This window comes from Megascapheus bottae, chromosome X, assembly GCF_031878675.1.
Source record: "Megascapheus bottae isolate mThoBot1 chromosome X, mThoBot2.hap1, whole genome shotgun sequence".
In the NCBI taxonomy this organism is placed as follows: Eukaryota; Metazoa; Chordata; class Mammalia; order Rodentia; family Geomyidae; genus Megascapheus; species Megascapheus bottae.
Genome location: NC_143547.1, coordinates 8,889,777 through 8,914,306, shown reverse-complemented (window position 1 = coordinate 8,914,306; position 24,530 = coordinate 8,889,777). Strand labels below are relative to the sequence as shown.

The 24,530-nt window shown below is 35.1% G+C and overlaps 1 protein-coding gene across 5 annotated transcripts in view; it reads right to left on the bottom strand.

Annotated features, from left to right (window-relative positions):
* The window catches only part of Cnksr2 (connector enhancer of kinase suppressor of Ras 2), a 239,510-nt gene that overhangs the window by 63,426 nt on the left and 151,554 nt on the right, over positions 1-24,530 (bottom strand). For 3 of the 5 annotated variants that reach the window (XM_090326749.1, XM_090326744.1, XM_090326747.1), the window contains 4 exons: positions 20,511-20,600; positions 18,796-19,010; positions 2,870-2,918; positions 2,300-2,472 (listed from right to left, as the gene is read on the bottom strand). In XM_090326749.1, coding sequence (XP_090182875.1) covers positions 2,300-2,472; positions 2,870-2,918; positions 18,796-19,010; positions 20,511-20,600 — 527 coding nt within the window. The remainder of the gene's footprint in view (positions 1-2,299; positions 2,473-2,869; positions 2,919-18,795; positions 19,011-20,510; positions 20,601-24,530) is intronic. The other 2 variants (XM_090326745.1, XM_090326748.1) reach the window with 1 other exon arrangement.

Here is a 24,530-nt window from a genome sequence, read left to right as displayed (position 1 = left end):
TTCAAATAAAATACACAGATTTTCAATTCTGTGAATTTTCAATTTAGTAATCACATACTGAATATTATGCAAAATTTAGAAATCAGATGCTATCAGTAATGACTGGAACTTGTATTATGTAAATGAGTATTTTGACTTTTCAATTGTGTTAATTTCAATTCCCTTAATAAAAGAAAATTAAAAATGTAAACAATTCAAAGTAGTTTTGAGGGGTATTGTCACTGCATAATTAAAAAGAAGTTAGTTTACATTTCTTCTACAAAAATCATACTAACGTATGTCTTGCATTGCATATCACACAATTATTCACTCATCTCTTTCAGGGTTAACACAGTAACAAATTGCTGATTGAAATACAGCTTCTACTAAGCGCCAGTGGCTTAGTCCTATAATCCTAGCTACTCAGGAGGCTGAGAATCGAGGATCATGGTTTGAAGTCAGCCTAGGCAGGAAAGTCTGAGGGACTCTATCTCCAATAAACTACTCAGAAAATGTTGGAAGTGGCACTGTGGCTCAAGTAGTAGAGAGTTAGCCTTGAGCACAGAGAAGCTTAGGAGCAGAGCCAGGCCCCGAGTGTAAGTCCCAGGCCTGGCAAGAAAGAGAGAGAGAAAGAGAGAGAGACACAGAGAGAGAGAGAGAGAGAGAGGGACAGAGAGAGAGACAGAGACAGAGACAGAGACACAGAGTCAGAGAGAAAGACAGAGAGACAGAGAGAGACAGAGAGGAAGAGGGGGAAGGAAGAAATATAGTTTCTGTTTAATAAAAAGGAGGGGACTACAGTATTTTTTGCTACTTAAATTTTGAAATATATAATATAATCTAGCATATAGCAGATAAACCTACAAGTGACTTTATAATAAAGAAAACCGCAAAATGCTATAACTTGATATGAATTGGTTGACATATTAAAAAGTACTTAGTATGTCTAATAAATGAAAATGTGTGAAAATTTACATGTTGCTTAAAATTAGGCATAATACCTGGAACACTGTTCCATGCCTGTAATTCCTCCTGATCAGGAGCACTGTAGTTTGAGGCCAATCCAAGTAAAAAGCCAGGAAAACCCTCACTTCAACAACAACCTTAAAAGCTGGACCTGGTAGTATGTGCCTGTCATCTCAGCTACTAAGGGGACGTAAGTAGAAAGATTGTGGTCCAGGCATGCTTGGGCAAATAATGTGATACTATACCTCAAAAATGACTAAAACAGGGGCCAGGAGTTTAGCCTAGTGGAAGAGTGCTTGCCTAGCATGCACGAAGACCCGGGTTCAATTCCTATCAAAAAGCCAGGAATGGTGCTGTGGCTCAAGTGGTAGAGCTCTAGCCTAGAGAAAGCCCCAGGATAGTGCCCAGGCCCTTAGTTCAAGGCCCAGGACTGGCAAAAAAAATGACTAAAATAAAAATAGGCCTGAGGGTGCAATACTGTAGCACTTGAGCCAGGCCAAAAATAAGGCAAAACAAACAAAACAAAAAAAAACCCCAAACCCAACAATTATCAGTGGGAAAGTATATATCAATAATTTTGAGATATGTAATAGATTGTAATAATTATTACCCTGGGTATAAATCTACTCTACTATTAATACCACATAAATAAATGTATTAAGTACCCTCTCCTCCTAAAAATAGGTCTAGTGAAATGAATACTTGGTATTTTAAAAACTAGCATACTATTCCATTTTTTTCTTTAAGGAACACTGAAATAAATTGAGATAATATTGATTTAAGTGACAAAAGTGTATTTTCTTCAAAAAACAAAGAAAAATGCAAAACTTTGAGAAAAACCACAAAACATTAAAAAATCAATATCAAACTTCAATGTATATTGCTTTGAGTTGAATTACTGCTTGAATTAGATTTTACTATACCTTATCTGTGTTTCAGATATATTGCTACAACTATCCAGAATTTCTAAATGCAACCAGTTTAAGAGGCTGAAGTAAAAACAACTAGTAGAAATCTGAATTCAATTTAAACTGACTATATGATCATTTTGATGGTGTGATTTTTTTTTTTGCCAGTCCTGGGCTTGAGCTCAGGGCCTGAGCACTGTCCTTGGACTTTCTCAAGGCTAGAACTCTACCACTTGAGACTCAGCACCACTTCCAGCTTTTTTTTTTCCTATGTATGTGGTACCGAGGAATCAAACCCGGGTCTTCATGCATGCTAGGCAAGCACTCTACCACTAGGCCAAACTCCTGGCCCTATGGTGTGATTTTTAAAATGTAAGTCCCATGATGTTAACACTTTTATTTAAGATAAGGAATAGAATAAGAAACCAAAAACTGCTTTGTCTTACCTCTTCATTAATGTACCAGTACAGAGATGCATCCTTTAGAACAAACCAATATTTCTTCCATTTCTGTGAAAAGTAACTCTTTGCATCTTTCTTTTTCCAAAGCCAGCCCTCACAATCACCACGGCCAAGATCCTTGCAAGAAATTCGCCTCTTGCTTTTGCCTGCGATAGGCCCTAAAGATAACAGTGAGTGAAAATGCTCTTGAAATTTTTGGAAAAGGTAATAAAATAGACCAATCTATAGGTCCTAAAAATGAGTTGGGTATATAGTAACCTTAAAGTTAGCATTTCCCTATTGCATTAGAGTAGACAATTTTAAAACATTTTTACCTACCTGTCACACTAAATTTAATTTAAAATTGTATATTCCTAATCCTCATACTCATTGGTGACATTTATTGTAACAGGTATCTGTATTATATCTGAATTTAAGAGAAGCTAGACTTGCCAGCTCTTACACTGAGGGATTGTCTTATTCCTTCCTAACTGGGCTCAGGCAAAAGAGGATGGATGAAGTACGCTGGTGATGGTCTCTGTACAGAGGAAACAGGTAAAGATTTTCCCCCCTTACCTTTGTTTTTCTTCTTTGATTTGTGTTGCAGAGAAGACTGCTGAAATGTCTGAAATAAAAAAAAAAAGGGAAGGATGTTATCTGATCCTTAGAGTATTGGGTTTCTAATCATTCAAAATATATGAATATACCAGGTCATTAAACTTTCTGATTTCTCATGAAGTAGGTAGTGATATTATCACTACACTTATTTTGTGAGCAGAGAAATTAGACTATGAAGCACTGGTGAAAACTGAGGGCATGCAGGCATGTGTACACACACATACACACAAACCTATGTTTTCTTTAGGGGTTTATTGTACATTTTCAGATGATATGTCATTTGATTCTCACAAAATATCTTGTGAAGCTGACTGGGAAATATGAATATTGCTCAGTCTTCTAATCCAATAATTTAAATATTTCAGCAGTTGGATTGATATTTTCTTTTTTTTGATTGATATTTTCTTCTCATGTCTAACTTCCATCACTCTTTTTAGTGACTAATCTTCAGAGAGATGGTGTTAGCACCTCAGCTCTTCAGCTATTTCCAAAGACCAGACACCCACTTCCATGACCATATGTCTGATATATTAAGTATATATTAGAATATCATCATCATTACTTCAAAAATATCTACTGAAGTTGGACACACATGGGTCACACCCATAATCCTAACTACTCAGGAAGCTGAGACCTGGAAGATTGCCTGCCTTGTCAGAAAAGTCTCTGAGATTGCATTTCCAAATATAACTAGTAAAACCTTATGTTGGAGGTGGAGACTTTATGCCAGTGACTACACATTCTCTATCTGCTCTTTTCCCTCTGCTCCTCACCCCCCACCAGGACACATAAGAAAGACACACGCTGGGAATCCTTAAATACAGTTGAGGCAGCCACTAGACTAAGTACCTTCCTGATAACACTGTTCTCATGAAAAGATTCTGACTGGACACAGCATTGTTGCATTTTATGTCCTGGGTAGAGAACATTACTCTCTTTTCTTTATAAAATTTAGTCTAGGTATAGCTCAAGGAGGAGACTGCCAGCTAAGCAAGTATTAGGCCCTGGGTTTAAACTCTAGTACAAGAAAAATAATCCATTGAGGCACCTTATTCACTGACTGCACTACCTTATACTTGTATTTCTCTTTTTCCATAAAACATTATTATAATGGTTACCTTGCAAATGCTATCTGTACTTGGCTACCTCAATGACTATCCTAGTTAAATCTGCCTATTTAGTCAATGCTAAGGATTGGAACAGCTTAATGTATGACACAGCAATACCACAGATATATTGCCTGGTGCAGCCTCCCATTAGCTACTGGGTCTAGTGAGATAGTTGACTACACTATATTGTTTGCTGATGTAATAATATTAATTATGATAACTCCTAAGATGAAACAGATAACATGTGTACTGTTAATTCATGGATAGTCTTTTGAAATAATTTTTTTGCCAGTCCTGGTGCTCGAACTCAGGGCCTGGGCACTGTCCTTGGATACTTTTTGCCCAAGGCTAATGCTCTGCCACTTGAGCCACAGTGCCACTTCTAACTTTCTGTGTATGTGGTACTGAGGAATCAAACTTAGGGCTTGGTGCATGCGAGGTGAGAACTCTACTCCTAGGCTATGCTCCCAGCCCTCAAATAAATTTTAAGTAACAGATATTTCTTTTTTTCACAAAGGTATGCCAGTAATGGTCTGCTGGATTTTATTTCTATAAAATTTGATTGCCTTGGTCTTATACAATAAATGCACATTTTATTCAATGTCTTTACTCAAAAAATAGCATTCTACTTATAATAATTTCCTTATTCTTTGAATGATTTATAGAAGTCTAATGGAATATATCATTGATAAGTACTAGCTGTAAAGATAAGGATCAGTTAATTTACTGACATACATTGTAACCCCCAATCAATAATGGATCATTTCAAAGCAATGTAAGAGCATGAATGAATGTGCCACATATGTTATATCTATATCTATATCTATCTATCTGTCTATCATCTATCTATCTATCTATCTATCTATCTATCTATCTATCTATCTATCTATACACACACATGCACACATACCCTTATAACATTTATGGCTATAGAAAATCTTATTCAATTTTTGAGAGAAAGCATAAAAGACAAAATCCATTCTGTTGTATTGATTTTCTTGAGAGCATTTTGCTTTAAAATGGTAGCTCAAATAATAATCCAGGATAGTGAACTTAAGTATAGTTAATTTAGTTATTTCTCATAAATTATTTGGCTGTAAAAGTTACTGATTTTTTCCTTTTCCGTTTCCACAAATAATCATTAAAGTTTTACAGCTCATTATTTTGAAAAATGGCAAAGGTAGGGGGTAGTTTGTTTTTCAAGAAGCTGCATGGATAACAGCCTGGAAGAACTGAGTTATATAATATATTTCCTGCGTTTTATTCTACCTCTGAGCTAGACCCTGGGCCCCTGGTATGCTTTTCCTTTGAATCTAAATGTTTACTGAAAAGAATCTATAGAAAAATGTATTTTATGCTTTATAGGTTTTATTTGTAAAAAGCTTATCATCTTTCCCTTTAAATATATAAACACTAAGTTCTAGGTACTTAGTACAAATTTATCCACCATTCAACAATACAAAACATTGGATGTTCTTTTGTAACTATGTAAATATTACAATGGAGTTATTTTGAGAGAGTTGTATATTTTTCCATTTGCATTAAAAATAAAATTAATTAAACTATATGCTGCAATAAAGTGTTAACATAGCAGAGCTAAAGGTGATATATTAGAAGGGCCTATTTGCAGGGTTGGCTCTGGCTAGCCTCTGGGAATTTAAGTTTTCTATGCTAACATGCAAATTCTGACAGTTTCATTCACCTAGACTTATGAATACTTGCTTTCTTTCTGTGAGTCTTGATTATGGTAGTGGCTAGCCAGAAATGTGTAGCTCAAAAACCAACCCAATAAATTCCTTAGTGTTGAGTCTGTAGGGATATTTCCTGGGGAGAAGCATGTGACTGCATTTTGATGCTCTTCATGACCTGTCATGAGAGTGAGACAGCATAAGAAGCCTGAATATAGAGTTCTCCAGATTCCATGAACATCTCTTTTCCTTACTGGGTTATATACACTTGCATGACACTGTAATTAATCTTACTATGTGTATAATCATATGTTGTGTCCTGTGAGTTCCTCTAACAAATGAACAAAAGTGTGAGTGAAGCTGGGAGCAGTGTGGCTCATGCCTGTAATCCTTGCTAATCAGGAGGATGAGATCTGAGGATCAAAGTTCAAAGCCAGCTCGGGTACAAAAGGACCTGAGACTCTTATCTCCAATTAACCTCCAGAAAATGGGAAGTGAGCTTGGCTCAAGGCTAGGGTTTGAGCTGAAGAACTCAGGGACAGTGCCCAGGCCAAACTCAAGCTCCATGATCCACAAAAAAAAGTATGAGTGATCTTAGGAATCCCCAAACAACCATATACTATAAAAAATCCTTTACAAACCTATGATAGAATTGATTCACTATTCATACATAAATAAGCTCTGTATGGTAGTTTCTTCATGTAATAAGCAAGAATTCTGTGATATATTTAATATTATTAAATAAATTTAATTTGTACAGTAATTTCAGTTTCTTAGGATATTATATAAAATTTAATAATTTAATAAAAGCAAGACATTAAATACATATATATCTATAATGGATAATATAGATTATTAAAGGGCCCTAAACAACTTTAAGAAAAAGGCTTTGAATCTCTCCACACATTTAATGGAATATATTTTTCATGAGAATGAAAATTCATAATGCATTTTATTTTTTGTGTGCTGGTCCTAGGACTTGAACTCAGGGCCTGGTGCTGTGCCTTAGCTTTTGTGCTAAAAGCTAGCACTCTACTACTTGAGCCACAGCAACATATCTGGCTGTTTGGAAGCTTAATTAGGGATACAGGTCTCATGGACTTTCCTGCCATGACTGGCTTCAAATCATGATCTTCAGATCACAGCCTCCAGGGTAGCTGGGATTATAGGTGTATATCACTGGTGCCCAGCTATATTTCTATACTTTTAGTTTCAGATCATCCTTCTTTCGGCTTCACTCATGCTCAAGGAAGTATATGCTTTCAAATTTCTTGCACAACAGTCTGTGAGTACAAATTCATTTTTTGTACTTGAAAATATAAAAATCTTTTACTTTCTGAGCTCCAGGATATGGAAATAAGAGGTTTATCTTTGTGACGGTTGTTCTAAATGTACTATGTGTAGCTAGTTCTTTTTTCTTCTTTTCTCCTTAAGGTTTATCTCATGTTGTTACTGTGTCTGACTTTGGTACTTGATATACTGTATATATGTTTATTTGTGTATTTGAAAATGGGAAGGTAAGGGAAAAACAAGACGAGTGGGAGGGTGGGAATGTGGGAAAAATATGAGAAGAGTTATCAATGTACAAGAAGTAATGTACCCACTATCTGATGAATGTAACTGTAATCTTTCTATACATCACCCCAACAACTAAATTAAATTAAATTAAAAAATCTTTTACTTTTAAATTATAGCTTCACTGGGTATAGAATTTGGAGTAAAAATAATTTTTTTGGCAATTTGAACACTAGTGCTTTTTTGGGGGGGGCAGTCATGGGGTTGAATTCTGGGCCTGGGTGCTGTTCCTGAGCTTTTCACAGAGCCACTTCTGGTTTTCTAGTGGTTAACTGGAGATAAGAGTTTCACAGACTTTTGTGCCTGTGCTGGCTTTGAAATGTGATCCTCAGATCTCAGCCTCCTGAGTAGCTAGGATTACGGGCATGAGCCACTGACACCCACCTTACTTTTGTGTTCTTTTGGCATCTATTTTTGCTCTTAAGACATCTACAGTGACTCTTGTAATTTATTAGAATCTCTATGTAGTTTCTAAAACAGTTTCTTTTCCCAATATTCTGCAATTTCACTACAATATGTCTAGATTATCACTTATCTTAATCTTTTTTTATTCATGGGATTGCTTTAAAAGTGCTACTTCTTTTATTCTGAGCATTTTTCAGCCATTATCTCTTCAAATGGTCTTCTTTGCTAACTCTTCTTTAATTTTTCCCATTTATTTCCCTTGTGTCTTTCATGCTTTTTACCCTTTCATATTTCTGCAGTGTCATATAGGTAAATTTATCCTATAATCTCTCAATTTCCTAATGCTTTCATTCTGTCTTACTAGATCTACTCTCATTTATCTTATCTATAATGTTTACTTTATTGCAATATTATACATTTCTAGGTTAACTGGTGGGTACTGGCTTTTCAAAATATCTTGTTTGATCTTACTATTTTTATTTCAAAATTTAAGAACTTTTTAGAGTGAATTAATCATATTTTCATTTATTAGGTAAACACATCATCTGCTTGTCTAGTTCATTGTCTTTAAGCATTAATTTTCTTTAGATGTTTTGGGATTTTAAGTGGAATGTTCTTCCTGCAAGGAAGTTCTGTTTTGTCCTCATCCTTCCTTGTTTAAGAGTTTTGCTGTCTGTTGCCTTTATTTCCTGTGTTTTCACTCTTCGAGCTTTTAGTTGTGACATGGATTACTGTGTTATCACTGCACCCCAAGTGGGAGAGGTATGTCTCATGGAACCTCATGGTTCAGTGTATAGATCTGACTTGCATCCTTGGGGATGTAGTGAAATTCAGCTCTATGCAAGTCTTACCCTTTGTCATTGGTTGAATATTTATTAAATCCCATTGGTTGTAAGGGAGGAAGTTCTACTTGCCTATTTACCTCAATTTACTCAAAGGGTCAGTAACTTCCCAACAGTGCCTGAAGCTCATCTTTTCTTTGATATTCATTAGAGAAGAATCTTCCAGCCAGCTATCTCTTTCTCTTTCTGGACTCAGTCGCGTAGCAGATACATAGCTTTAGTTGCAAATTGGCATTGAGAATTTTGTTCTTTCTTTAAGAGCAGCTTTTCTTTTTACTCCAATTATATCTTTTTGTTTGTTTTACTGCTGTGTATTTTTAGTAGTGTGAGTGTGGTGTGCAGGAGTGACAAGATACATATATGTACATGATGTTAAAAAATAAGCCAAAAAAATCGATTCCTTTCTTAAGTAGTTTTGAATCTCATTTCTTATAAAACAATCTGTCTAATTAATTTCCTGACTCATCATTGACTTAAATGTTCTTAATGTTCTCACTACCATTTCTAAGACTAATCCACAAATTAATGCTCATTATCAATTTATGAATCCATTTTACCAACCAGAACTTCTTGACAGAGCTCTGACTGCCTACTTCAACTGCTTCACTATGTAAAAATCTTAGTTCATGATATTCACCATCTGTCAATCAACTCTATTCCTATCCTAGTTAATCTTCTATAACTACATAAATGGCAATTCCATTTTTTCCATCTCTATTGGCTCAGGTGATAAATTGTAGAGACAATTCTTTTGTTTCTTTACATTCCATATCCAATTCATGTTCAAGATACAACAACTTCACTTTGAAGCTTATTTACAACCTCATAAATTTTATTACTACCACTGAGGCCTAAGCTTTCAATCTCTCACTTGTACTACTGAAATACTCCTCACTGTTTTCCATGCTTCTGTTCTTTCAGTCGCCGGTTGTAACACAAGACTCAGGGTGATCTTATTAAAATGTTTTGAATCACTTAATTCCTATGTATAAAACCCTTCAATGAAAACAACTTCATATCTTCTCCATAATTCCTGGCCAGGTTACCTTTGTCTACTGCTCTCATTCTTGTTTACTTTATTCTTACTTTATTCTAGTCACACTGGTTGATCCTAGATAATGCCAGGTAAATCCCACCTTAGGGTCTTCATCCTTGCTGTTCCCTCTGTCTGAAGTGTTCTTTGTTCATATTCTGTTGTGACTTACTCCCTTACCTTCTTTAGGTCATTACTCAAATGCTTACTGTTCACTAGATTCTTTGTATGATTCCCATTGTTCCTGGCACTTTGTTCTCCATTTCTGATTAATTGTTTGCTTCAGTATTTAACATAAAAGTACATATACTTATTTATTAATCTGGACTTTTTTCCAAATATGGACTCTATTACAGAAGGGGAATTCTGTGTGTTTTATACATTGCCTTATACTGTGCCTAAAATATGACCTGACAGAGCATAGGTACTCAATAAATACTGGCCCAGTGAATAAAATATTGAATAAAGAGCACAGGATATAATGTGATAAGATGAATGCTAATTTGAAAAAGTTCTTGGCTATAAAAACATTGGGTGGCATGCAAATATATTACATGAAAAATGGCAGATTTAAGGGAGATCTCAAATAGTGAATTTCCTTAGAAAGTCAAAATTAACATTCAGCAAAATAAAATACCAGGAAGTAGGTACTTGAAAGAGGTGGAGTATCATTTGTCATAATCAGTAGAAACCTTGGGCTCTCCTAGCAGAGATTTGCAATAGAGCAAAACCTAGATACATAAGGTCACATAGGATGACGCTAAATGAAAGAACCTCCAGGATATAGAAACAAAAACAATATAATGTGTGATTGTTGTCCTTAATGGCCTATGTTATGTCTCATCTTTTTGCTGTCTCTTGGTTATCTCATATTGTTACAGTATTTTACTTGTTATCTGATATATTGTATATATGTTTATTTGGTTATTTGAAATAGGATAGGGCAGGGGGAAAACAAGATGAGAGGTGGGGGTTGGAGGAGGGAAATGGGGACCAAAACATGAGAAAGGGTATTAATGTTTCTGAAGTAATGTACCTTCTATCTGGCGAATATAATGTAACCCTTCTATTAATCACAATAAAAATATACATGGAAAAAGAAAAAAAAGAGGTGGAGTGAATCAAGTTGAAAGGGATAGAAAAATGGAGAGGAAAAGAGGGGGAAGAATGCAGTCAAGAACCAAATGTATATTCTACAAAATTAAGAAGAGTGAGGGAAGAGGTGGGTAAGGGAGGGATGGATGAGAATGTTGAAAAGGCTGACAGTGATCAATATACATTGTATTAATAAGTTGCTCAGTTAAAAGGCAACTCCTTTGCATGATTATTAAAGATAATTTAAAAAGGAAGAAAACATGTCTCTAGGTGATGGACAAGTGGTATCTTCTTTCTAGTGATTTATGTACACTACATTATTGAAAGTTCTTCTCTGTAATAGACCATTTAAGAACATATAAACAAGTTCCTTTATATAAAATCTCCTTTAGCATTTCTTGCAATGAGATTGTTTCAGTGCATTTTACACTTTAAATTTAAATTCAAGATGTGGCTGGCAAAAGTACATTATATCTGTGTCAAAAGATATTTATGCAAATAATTATATGATGAATTATGAATGGATGAGTTGAAATCATAATTCTGGCCGTAAAAATAGAATGTGCCAAAATAAAAGGCCATTATGAAAGTATTGTTGATCCTCTTCTTAACCATGCTAATGCATGCAACAGTATTCTGTTTGGCTATAATAGATCCTTGTTTCAGACATTTGCCTGAAAAGACCATTTGTCTTTCATTTTGTCCACAGATGTTCTGTTCAAACTCCATTCTTCCCTCTCTTGGATGGATAAGTGTTGGGGGAGGGTAATTTGGGTCATTCTTTTCCTAAAAATTTCAGAAGCACTTATTTTAATTGTGGAAGAAAATGATAGTTTCTGTGTTACATTTTGAAAGCTCAGCTGGTATTAAATTCTCAAGTTGCAAATTGCCACAGTTATGGAAAATTTGCAATCAAAATATTCTCTTGTTGCAATATGGAAACTTTCTCTTACTGTAATTTTCGACAAAGTTCCAAGATTTCTTCAGTGACTAGTTAAACCAATAGTTTCTTTCTTTTACATAAGAAGGTGCTTAGAATTTTCAAATGCTTGTGATAAATGAGAGCTGCTTTCACATATTTAACTTTTAAATAAAAATCAAAATTCTTTGAGAATTTTACACAAGTTGTATGTTGGCAGAAAAAAGTGTACATATAAGCAAGTGGAATAGGCTATTAATGGAACTAGATATTAAGAAATCTTCCATTTACAAGAAGTAGGGGCTGGGAAAAAACAATAGTGCAGTGTCCTAGAAATTCACAAGATTTGCTGTTCATGACATTGCCCATTTAGTACATGAAAGAAAAAGTTGAAACAAAGAGGAATAATATATGAGGTGTTTCAGAAGTGTGATATGGAAGTTTCCTACTGAAACCTGCCTAAGCTGGAAAGAATTATGCATTTCAGTATTCTTTTTTCTGCATGGTTTTAGATTGGGAATAGGAGCAAAATAAATTTGTGTTAACTTTGGGGAACAAGGGAAACAAAAGCTATTATGTTTTAAAGGTCAGTATATGGTGTTAGACACTGCCATGTTCCATATGCATTGCTACTTTTCTATTGGCTTGCATTAGTTTCAGTTAGCAGTCAGTTCTGCATCTCCTCTAGCTCCCAGCAGATCTTCACTTCATCTGACACTACATCAGGAGCCCATGAATCTTCATAGTGAAAGAGTTGAAATCAATTCAAATTATATCCATAGATTCTAGTTTACCTTGTTTTACCCTCACTTCATTTTGTAAACCACTGGTTCTTCTGAAGAGACTTAATCTCTTCAAATGAATGAGACAGGGCCCTTTAATTCAACGTCTCTTAGTGATTCCACTGCTCTATTTGAACTTTACCTGATATGTTTATCAGTGCCCAAAGGAAATTTATACATTTTTAGTCGTGGAAGGCTACCTGATTTACTTATCTGGATCTACTTTCCATTACAAAAAATCAGCAGCATAATCTCTGTAATGTAATATAAAATTTAAAAAAGAGTGAAAGCAGTATTATTATCTTTTTAAAACTGATTAGGGCTCAGAAATGGATCTAGGGTCATGCATCTGATTTAAATCATATGTTTTATAATGGCAACATTGTTCTTGGCCATTTAAATTTTTGTAAAGACAATCCGCTTTACTGTTGAACTGATAAAAAACTGTCTTTGGCATAGCTAGCAAACTAACTAGAAAGCCTATAGAGTGGGAGAAGATCTTCACTAACCATACAACAGACAAAGTCCTCATATCTAAAATATATCAACAGCTCAAAAAATTGAATTACTCCCAAACTAATCTCCAAAGAAACAGTGATCTCAAAGACTTAAAGTGAGTCTTCTCTGAAGAAGAAATAAGAATGGTCTACAGATACATGAAGAAATGCTTGACATCTCTGTCTATAAAAGAAATGCAAATCAAAACAACTCTAAAATTCCACCTCACTCTAGTTAGAATGGCCATGATAAAGAAATCTAATAACAATTGATGCTGGAGGGGATGTGGCCAGGAGGGACAACTACTACACTGTTGTGGGAGTGCAAACTCGTTCAACCACTATGGAAAGCAATAGGGCAGTTCCTCAAAAGATTAAACATAGAACTCCCCTATGACCCAGCAATTCCACTACTTGGCATTTACCCAATGGTCCAGAAACAAGGACATACTAAATCCACTAGCACAGCAATGTTCATTGCAGCACTATTTACCATAGCAAAGATATGGAACCAACCCAGATGCCCCTCAGTTGATGAGTGGATCAACAAGATGTGGTATTTATACACAATGGAATTCTATGCTGCTGTCAGAAAGAACGACATTGCCCTATTTGTAAGGAAATCGAAAGACTTAGAAAAAAAATCATATTAAGTGAAGTAAGCCAGACTCAAAGGAACATAGGCTCAATGGTTTCCCTCATTTGTCATAATCAGTAGAAACCTTGGGCTCTCGTAGCAGAGATTTACAATAGAGCAAAACCTAGATACATAAGGCCATATAGTATGATGCTAAATGAAAGGACCTCCAGGATATAGAAACAACAACCATTTAATGTGTGCTTGTTGTCCTTAATGTACTATGTTATCTCTCATCTCTTTTGCTGTCCCTTGGTTATCTCATATTGTTATACTATTTTCCCTTGTTATCTGATATATTGTATATATGTTTATTTGGTTATTTGAAATAGGATAAGGCAGGGGGGAAACAAGATGAGGGGTGGGGGTGGGGGGAAGGAAATGGGGACCAAGACATGAGAAAGGGTATCAATGTTTGTGAAGTAATACACCTTCTATCTGGCAAATATAATGTAACCCTTCTATTAATTACAATAGAAATATATGAAAAATATCTTTGGGACTATTCCAGATTTATGACAGTAGAAGAATCCTTCGTATTTTTATTGATAGTCTCTAAGCTACTGAACAAAATAGAGGTGCTGCTTCTTTCCATCATGCCTGTCCTAACATGTACATGGGAAAAGTTACTAAGGAGAGCGTCAAATAATGATGGATAATTATAAATAGCAACAAAGGGTTTCAGGAAAAAGTACTAGGTGTTAATACAATACAATAAGAGGAACGGATTTACTTCAGGGACCTCCCAGGGATATAAGGTTTAGTTAGTGAGAGGAAAAAAGAAATAAAATGCATTCTCTGGAGAGGGAAGAGTATTTCACAAAAGAAAAGATGTAGCCAAGAGCTGATAGACAATTCTGCTGGCTAGAGCAAAGCAAATTATTTCCTTTTATTTAAGTTTAGGGAAAAATACTGACAAAACAAATACATGAAATTAATCTTAAACACATATTTCAGCAGGGCATGGTGGCTCACACTTGCATTCCTAGCTACTCAGGAGGCTGAGATTGGAGGATCAAATTTCAAAGCCAGCCTGGGCACAAAAGGGCCTGAGATTCTTACCTAATTATCCTCTAGTAAATGGGAAATGGGGCTATGGCTCAATGGTAGGGTAGGGTGGTAGCCTTGAGCTGAAGAACTCAGGGACTGCGCCCAGTCCAAGTTCAAGCCTTATTACCCACAAAAAAACCTAAAAGCATATAAACATATTTCATAATACTGTAAATTTTAGGTCTTTTTGTGATATAAACACATGTAAAGATTGGTAAGCAGACTGAAGCTAAATAGTATAGGTCACATTTTGTGTAGGCTTTTAAAAAATTGGACTGTTTTCCAAAATGTAGCACTAGGGATTACAATCTAGGTCTATTTATTACATCACACACACACACACACACACACACACACACACACACAACACACACACACACACAGTAGATTGCTTAAGGGTATTTTCATGTTTATGTGATTTTGCTAAGAAATTCATGCTAGATATTCTCTAAATTAAACTCAATTTTTCAGACTACATGTAGCTAGTATTATAGAGATAGTAGCCTAAGAAACTTAGTACCTAATCTTCATAATCTTCTTCAATTCAGTACTAGTCCATTAAAAGGGACTATATTATCCAAAGGAAGAATAAAAATGCTTAGTGCTTCATCATGAAGGTGATAAGATTGAATAATGATACTAATCTTATTTGTTAAAGAAAATGTAAGGATTTTTTTACTTTAAATTAAAACAATTTTTGTGAAATATTAAAATATGTCGTTTAAATAATGTATGCTATTTTTCCTACAAGGCCCAAGCAATTGTTTTACTGGTCATTGCGCTTGAATTCAGGGCCTGTGTGTTGTCCCTGAACTCCTTTTCTCAAGGCTAGTAGTGCTCTACCACTTTGAGCAATAGAGCCACTTCCAATGCCCAAGCAGTTTAACTTCATTGTATTATAATGTCCCAGCAATAGGTCATGGTGAATAACTACAGCACTGCTTCTGTATGTTTTTCCTAATTTTGTAAAAAGTAGTAATATAAAGCAAAGATAATCTAGATAGAAATCAATCCTGATATTAACTTCAAGTCAAATTTTGTTCAAAATGTACTTATTTATCCATTAAAGCACCATTCCTCTGTGTATGGAACGTATATAATGTACAAAGCATCAGAGAAGAACTTAAATGGGCTCCTGGAGTAGGAGATTCAGGTTTTACTGTGACAATAGCATGCATACTGTTTTTCACAATGCAGTTTTGGGTAAATCAATTAACCTGAGCTTGAGTTCTGTTCTTTGAACATAGATTTTGTTTTTAGTGTTATTATGAAGGGGATATACAGAGATGTTACAGTTATGTAAGTCAGGTAATAAGTACATTTCTTTTTGGACAGTATCACGTCTTCCCTTGCTCTCTCTGGATGTAGATTTTGAAGAAAAAAAGGAAGAAAATTTTGTATGGTTCAAAAGACAGAAAAAATGTATAAATTTACTTGGTAATTGCTGGTACACTCAATAAGTACAAAGTGAAATCAACAAGAAGCTCAGAAAACTCCAACAATAGTGTTCTTTCTTTTGAACACTGAATATCCAATGTTCTCATCCGTGGATGAAGAAATCTGTTTTTCTGTCAAGGCCCATTTGCCCATTTGTGACATGATTATGGGCCACACAAAACTATCAGTACAGTCTGACTGCCTTGAGTAGACAAGAAGAAGCATGTGTCTGTACTGTTACATACCAAATGGTTTTGCAGGCCTATCGCAAATATTCACTACCCTCTGTATGCCATAGATATCCAACACAAACTATTATTTCACTTTTTCCAACAATGAAAACAAAGGAAATATCTAGCCTTCTACTCTGGAACTGGTGAGTCAGTTTTGTAAGGAAGGATTTCCTTTCCTCCACAGGCTAACAGTCGTCCTTATTTTGTGTTAACCCTTTGTCAAAATTAGTTGAGAAAGATGGAAATAGTTATTGGAAATATCACATTATAGATTCAAAATACACAATGCAAATAGGAGGCAAATGTGGACTTAAAAAATAAACTAGTTAAGTTACTAGACTGAGTTGTCTATGTACCAAACTAAATAATGGCCTTCAGAAAGATCACAGTAATTAATACTCCTAGACAATGCTCACAGTACTTTTAATTATCACGGAGTCATTTTTATAATTTTCCTTTCCCCATAATATACACAATATATACAATATACATCTGCTTGGATATGCCTGAGAAAATGGAATAGACTGAGTTTTTAAATGCATACTGATTGGATTACCACTCTTTTCTTGTCAGTCCTGGGGCTTGAACTCATGGCCTGGACACTGTTCTTGGGTACTATTTGCTCAAGGCTAGTGCTCTGCCCCTTGAGCCACAGCACTATTTCCAGCCTTTTCTATTTATGTGGTAGCTAGGAATTGACCCCAGGCCTTTGTGCATGCTAGACAATCACTCTACCACTAGGCCATGTTCCTAGCCCCTGTACCACTCTGTTAGGATTAAAACCAGTCTCTTAATAGATGACACATTCTGGGTTGAATCAGTCTCTTATTCTCTCTCCAGCCTCATTCCGCTTGCTTTTCTCATCTTTAGACCTTTGCTCCGGCTATTACTTATGAGTATAATTGGGAATCCAGAGGAAAACCTGTGTTGAAATAATTCTTATGACTATTGGTGATAATAAAAGGGAACCCTTTCACATGTACTTAAGAGTATTGGTCTCATACTCATTTAAATGTCAGTGGAATAATAAAAATTTGTCATCTTTTCCACTTTATCTTGTTCTACATTATGATCTTTGTTTCCATCATTTTCTTTGACTTAATTTTATTTTTCCTTCTAGCTGAGTAATATTCCATAGTGTATGTGTGTATATGCATATCCATATGTACATGTGTATGTTTGTATGTCATATACCATACTTTATCCATTCATGATTTATTGGGCACCTCAGATGCAATAAACCTACATATACAGGTATACAATTTAAAATTCTGATTTTTCAGGTTGTTGTATTTGTTGTGTGTGTGCCTTTGTGTTTGTGTGTGTGTGTGTGTGTGTGTGTGTGTGTGTGTGTGCCTCTGTGTGTGTGTGCAACTCTGTGTGTGTGTGTGTGTGTGTGTGTGTGTGTTTGTGTGTGTTTATGTTTGTCCTGGGGCTTGAACTCAGAGTCTGGGAACTATCTCTGAACTTTTCTGATCAAGGCTAGTGCTTTACTACTTGAGCTACAGCCCCATCTCTGGCTTTTTTGAGTAGTTCACTGGAGATAAGAGTCTCACAGACTATACTGTCAGAGATGGCTCTAATCATGATTTTCATATCTCAGTCTACCTAGTAGCTAGGAGCATGAGCTATTGGTGCCTGGCTTATATTTCAGTCATTTAATGGAGCAGATTTAACTCCTATGCTAGTTTGTGGGTAGAAAGAAATTTGGACTATAGAGTAGACAGTTAGGCACCTATACTAGTGATATTTTTATTCCCTTAAAGAAACATAGTTTGTCCACTCTAGTGGGCTTTTTTGAGAATAAAACTCTTTAAATCTCTTCACATCTTGTTATACCTAGGATGGTACACTTCCAAAAATATGGTAGATTATATTTTCTGATCCTTTGAGTACCAAGTGCAGCTGTTCAAATTACTACTTAAGAACTTTTAGTGTATGTTTTTTCAAGAGCTCCCAATTAGAAACTCCAGCTTTATTGTCATAACCAGCTCCCTTTAACTGAAGTGGACTAATATGGATCTTTAAAAGTAAATGTCTGTCTCTGCTGCTTTGGACACCTCGATTGATGTTCTCCACTGAAGAAGTAACAGAACCTAAAATACAGCATTGAAGCTTAGAATTCTTCAATAGTTCTTTATTTTTTCAGGAAAGTCTAAATAGTTCATCATAAAATTCCTGACCTAAACCTTATATGTTTCCTGACCTAAACCTATGTACTTCTTCTTCCTTGTTGGGAGCCAGAGTGGAATCAAACTGTACCTTGATTTGCATCAGACAATGGCTTTATTGTCTTATTGTTTTCTGGCCTTATTCTGTTTAAATGACCTGAGATTTTACCATATGAATGTAACACCTGGAGGTTCCCTGGTTTCAAGAAGGGATATATATATATATACACATATATAAATTCAGTGAACATATGAACAGAAGATAATAATCCATCATTTTAGGGACAAACCCTAAAGTTAGTATCTTTTGTGGAAATCTGGCAATAGAGCAAATGCAATTTAGAATTTATCAAAAAATGACACTTGTCTCACAAGAAAAGTTGCATCAAAGGCTTGTGAAATTTGACTTACATGGTATAGTGTGGTCTCCGGCACAGGTGTGCCCATAATGTCTTGTCTCAGAGCATCCATTTGCAAACTAGGTAGCAATGAATAGTGAGTTGGGCTATTACTCTTATCGCCCTTCTTTTTGGACTTCTTTCCTGTGTCTTTTTTGCTGTTTCTCTGAAACATGTATTCTTCTTGAGCAATTTTTTCATTGCTCATGTAACGAAGAAGAGAGTTTTCTATATGAAAAGAGATAATTGAACCAATATTAATTTGCAAGTACCACAAATTGAGCATCCATTTCCAATTGTGCCATTAGATTTCATTTCAGAACTTTTGCTTGACTTGCAATTAAGTAGTGAAAAAATAGTAAGTCTTAATTTGGGTAGACAGGAAAAGAAGAAAGAACTTTAGGTTACCTCTCCTGGACTTTGGACTGTCTATATCAGAATTGCATGTGGAACTACAATCAGAAGTTCTAGGAACATGGGTCTGAAAATGTCTAACAAGATTTCCAGGAGGATTTTTCTCATTTGATGACAAACAATGTTCTATGGCAGGATAGACAGCATACTTGTAGTAGTATGCACATTATAAACCAAGTGATGAAATTGAGTTCATAAAATCTATGCTCAAATTATTAGTCAACACTCAGTACTTTGTACAGCATTTTTATATAAGATGATAGTATAATATGAAGTCTCAAAAGAGTAACTTAGAGATTGCAAATAATAATCCCCTTAAGTGTTTTGATTTATTATAGAAAATGAATTAAATGAGAAACGAAAGCTTGGGAAATAAAAAGTATACATAGATATAGAAGAATCTGTCGATGTTCTTGGATGTATCAACATTTTCAGAAATTGTCACTCCATGAAACAAGTGTTAAAGAGACTAATGCAGCAGATATTCATGCTCGCTTGTCCATGTGGTCTGTGGAATTGCAAAGTCATGAAATCAATTCTGTAAATTGGCTAGAAATAACAAGCAAACAGGCCAAACATACCATTATGGACGTTAAATGAGGAACGTTTTTTAAATCATCTATAACCCCTACAGAAAGTGGAAGTAAAATTATGACCATCTGGTCCCACCATATCCACGCTTTGTCAAATCCTATTTGGCAGTGAGACTTTTTGTCTCTTTACTGCTCACCTCATTATCAGGATAAGTGAACATGAAAACTTACTGTTGGTAGATACTTCAAGAGTAGCCCCACCCCCATGTAAGAAGATTACCCTGAACAGCAAACAGAACAGAAAAAAAAGCAAATCAGCTCCCCCCCCACTTCTACAGTTTTCATTAGCGTCACTAGCCCAGTTTCCATTAGCTTTTTTTTTTGTACACATGCTTCAATTCTCATTCTGAGTTTTTAGTCAATACAACAGAAGTAGGGTATTATTTGAATCAAAGGATACTGGTGATAAATTATTTTTATTCACTAAACTGAATTCTTTTGCAGTTTCATACTTCTGACCTTGACTTTTGAAATTTTAGTTTGCAATGAACAATCAGACAATCATTTCTTTCACAGTGTAATTATTTGCCTTGAATTCCTTTTGAAGGCATTCATAGATGATAACTATTTGGGAAGGGGTCAAGATAGTCAAATGCTGAATTGATTTGCTTTTGTTGCACAGAAGTTATTGCTTGCTAAAGTCATACAACCTATATAAAGAACATTCAATTTTTCTCAGTGTCAAACAACCCAGCCTACACTGAAATTCTAGAACACTTACCTCTTCTACTATCTCTCTTCATCTTATTTGGATCTTCATAGTCCCCCACCCAATTATATTCCACTGGCATAGATATAGGTCGTAGCTTGCCTAAACACAGAGAACAAAGTTCACATCACATTGTTTTTCCCCCATGCCTGCTCAAACTTTCACTGGTTTTTGCCTCCACTGTACAAAACACACTCACTCATTTGCAACCTTGTAGTTGGCATTTGTGTAGATGAAGAAAATGTGTGTTTTGGGCCAGAAGGTGAAACTGCCTCTAGCAATTGCCTTGGTAAAAATGTAAACTTAAAGTAATTTTATAAATAAATAATAGCCTAAAATAGCCTAGGTTTACTTTTTTTTTCTTTCTTTTTTTTCCCCATGGGTCATGGGGCTTGAACTTGGCCTGGGCATTATCCCTGAGCTCTACAGCTCAAGGCTACTAGCCTACCCTTGAGCCAAGTCACACTTCCCGTTTTCTGAAGGTTAGATGGAGATAAGAGTCTCAGGTCCTTTTGTGCCTGGGCTGGCTTTGAACCTTGATCCTCAGATCTCAGCCTCCTGAGTAGCTAGAATTACAGGCGTGAGCCACCATGCTTGGCGGTTTACTTTCTTAGTAGACTCAGACATTAAGAGTATGTTCTTTTATGAAGAGGCTCATTATTTTCATAATTTTTTCATTTTCACTAACTAATCTGCCTTATTCCATAATCCCCAAATATCTATGTCTATTCAAGATATCATCTACCTGTGTTTTTATCTAGCAGAACATTAGCCCATAGTTTAATGTTGGAACATCACAAGATTAACTTGCATCTTTATGCCTTAGGAACAAAGCTAGAATCTCTTTCATGCCTTTCCCTATGTATCTTTCTTTGGTTACAATAAGGATGTTTAGCTTATGAATCCTAGTATGCTTTAGCTTGTTCTAGAAGTGATAGCAAAGACTTTAAGGATAACATTTTGGCAGGATTGCAATGTATTATTATTTTGAAATTCATGAACCATAAAACAGTCAAAAATCATTTGACAGTTTCAAAAGGGTATCTATCATAATTCCTGGCATGAGATAATTGCTTAATAAAATTGGAATGAATAAAAACTAGAAATTTGCACGGGGATGGATCATAAAAATAAGTATTGCTAACTCTAATAATAATAATAAAAACAGCACTATTTATTCTATGTTATGTATTGCCCCACAGCTTAATAAGCATTAAATTCTTCAATCTTAAGAGAAACATACAGGCTAGTTTGATAAAACACACCTGTTATCCCAAGCTAGTTAGGAGGCAGAAATTAGGAGGATCACAGATTGAGGGTAGCCTGGGCAAACACTTGTGAGATATCATCTCAGCAAACAAATTGGTTAGTTTGTATCTCTAATCTCTGCTATGCAGGAGGCAAAAGATGAGAATTTATCCAAAAAAACAAAGCAGAGATAGTTTGCAAGCTAGATGAAGTTGTAGAAAGCCTATTTAGTAAGGATGAACCCCTAAGTTGAAATATAAATGCTGCCAAAAAAGTAAAGAAATTTACTACGATTAGCCTTACAAGGGAATTGTAATTGGGTACACAACTTGCTCAAGGAAACACAGCTGGTAAGTGCCAAATAGTAATAGTCAAATCCAGGTCTCAAATAATCACTTCTGCCACACTTCTAGGTGACTTCAGTACTCTGCATCTGATATTCATACCTCTCAAGTTCTTAAGATTCTCTTTTCCATCCACTTTTGTGGTCATCTACAAAAGTAGCGATCCTTCCAACGATCTTACTTTCCAAGTACCACTTTCTGCATTTCTAGTGTAATCTCTACTTAATTCCAAACTCAACAGTCCTTCCTCCTTTAATGTACTGACTTTATCACTGGTATTTTTTAGTTAAATTCTTTTCTGTACCTTTTCCTCTTTGCTTAGTTACATTTAATGATCAGTTATTACAATCGTTCAATGCATTTATGTCCTTTTCATCAGTCAAAAAATAAATTCAATTAAAAGTTTAGGAAACTTCTAATTCTATTCTTGAGGAAATTATACCAATCTTAAATCTTCTTATACACACTGTTACAATTTATTTAATAAGTTTCACTACATTTTAAAGTATGAGAATAAGCTAGAAATGATAAAACTATTAATGACCTTATAATGCTATTCAGTGGCTTCCTTTCAAGAAGCAACTGTCTTTATAAATGATCACTTAAGATTACAAGATTCTTGTGGAATGTATCTCTGTTCATATACACAGAAGGAATTTGAATGAGATGGTCTAGGTCAACACATTCTGCCTACCAAGCACAGGTAATGATTTGGGGAAAAGTTTAGCATTTTGTTTTGTTGTTTCTTTCCTATCTAATCCATTGCTTGGCAGAATCCATCCTCCAGAATGCTGCATTTTCAGAGCACCTACAAGTTATTTCTTTAGAGTTTAGCTTTAAAAATAAACTCCATCTCAGCATGCATGTGGAAACTGAAGCAATTATGAGAAAATCTTTTGAAAAGTGAAAAATCCAGTAAAGAGCTGAATTGTTTTATTTGTTGCACATTTTGTCCTTTTTTTTTTGCCAGTCCTGGGCTTGAACTCAGGACATGGTCACTGTCCTTGGGTTTTCTTCAAGGCTAGCACATTAGCCTCAGCATCACTTCTGGCTTTTTCTGTGTATGTGGTACTAGGGAATCAAACCCAGGGCTTCTAGCATGCTAGGCGAGCACTCTACCACTAGGCCACACTCCTAGCTTCATTTCATGCATTTTATAAAACAAATTTGACACTTTTGGGAGAGATGATCTGTTGTTTAGTTACAAGTAAACAGACAACAAAAACAAGAAGAAATATACTTCAAACACAATATGTGAATATACATAATTGCATTCATTGTATTTTGGTCATCTTTGACATGCTAATGGAATTAAATCATTGAAGCATGTAACTAAGCTCCTGATTAGTCTGGTTTTATAATTACCATAGGAACAATTTTGCATAAAACAGTTAATAACAATTCTTTAAAGTTGAGTTATTAATAGAATTATACTATATGTTATTAATAAAAACGAAAGAAAATAACTGAATTAGAAAAAAGCTGAGTTTAAAAATTAAAATTGACTTTTGCTGAACATCGAGCCTTTTCCTTTTCTAATCATAAAGCTACAAATTTAGTAATGCAAATAAAAGTATTTTAAAAAGTAATGTATATTTTTAGTTTTGGTATAAAGAGATTGCTTGTAAACTGAATCTTAAATTTTTTTTTACTGTTCTAGAATATCAACATGGGGTTAATAAAAATGGCTAAATAATATACATTTATATATTTTTATATAAACAACAATTGATGGTAGATTGAAACTTGACCATATCTTATATTTAATACATAAAAGTATTTTGGAAATATGTTTGATACTGCATGTATAGAACAGCATTTAAATTTTATAAGACATCAGAGTTCATATAAAAAAGTACTATATGGAGCCGGGTGCAGTGGCTCACGCTTGTAATCCTAGCTAATCAGGAGGCTGAGATCTGAGGCTCAATGTTCAAAGCCAGCCCAGGCACAAAAGTACTTGAGACTCTTATCTCGAATTTACCACTGGAAACTGGGACGTGGGACTTGGCTCAAGGGTAGGGCGGTAGCCTTGAGTTGAAGAGCTCAGGGACAACGCCCAGGTTGAGTTCAAGTCCCACGACCCACAAAAATAAAGTACTTTATGGTTGGTACTATCTTATTAGTAAAAACAAAAACAAAAAACACAACAGGCCAGATGCTGGTGGCTTATGCCTATAATTCAAGCTACTCAGGAAGCTGAGATCTAGAGGATCGTGATTACAGGCCCATCTGGACAGAAAAATCTATGAGACATCCTCTCCAAAATAACCAGCTAGAAGTATAACTAGAGGCATGGCTCCAGTGATACAGCATTAGTCTAGCAAGCATGAGCTCTGAGTTCAAACTCCAGTACTATCAAAATCCCCAAAATTACTATAAGTATTATAGTAAATAAAATATGCATATTATTAGTAATGCATGCTTGTACTCATGTACA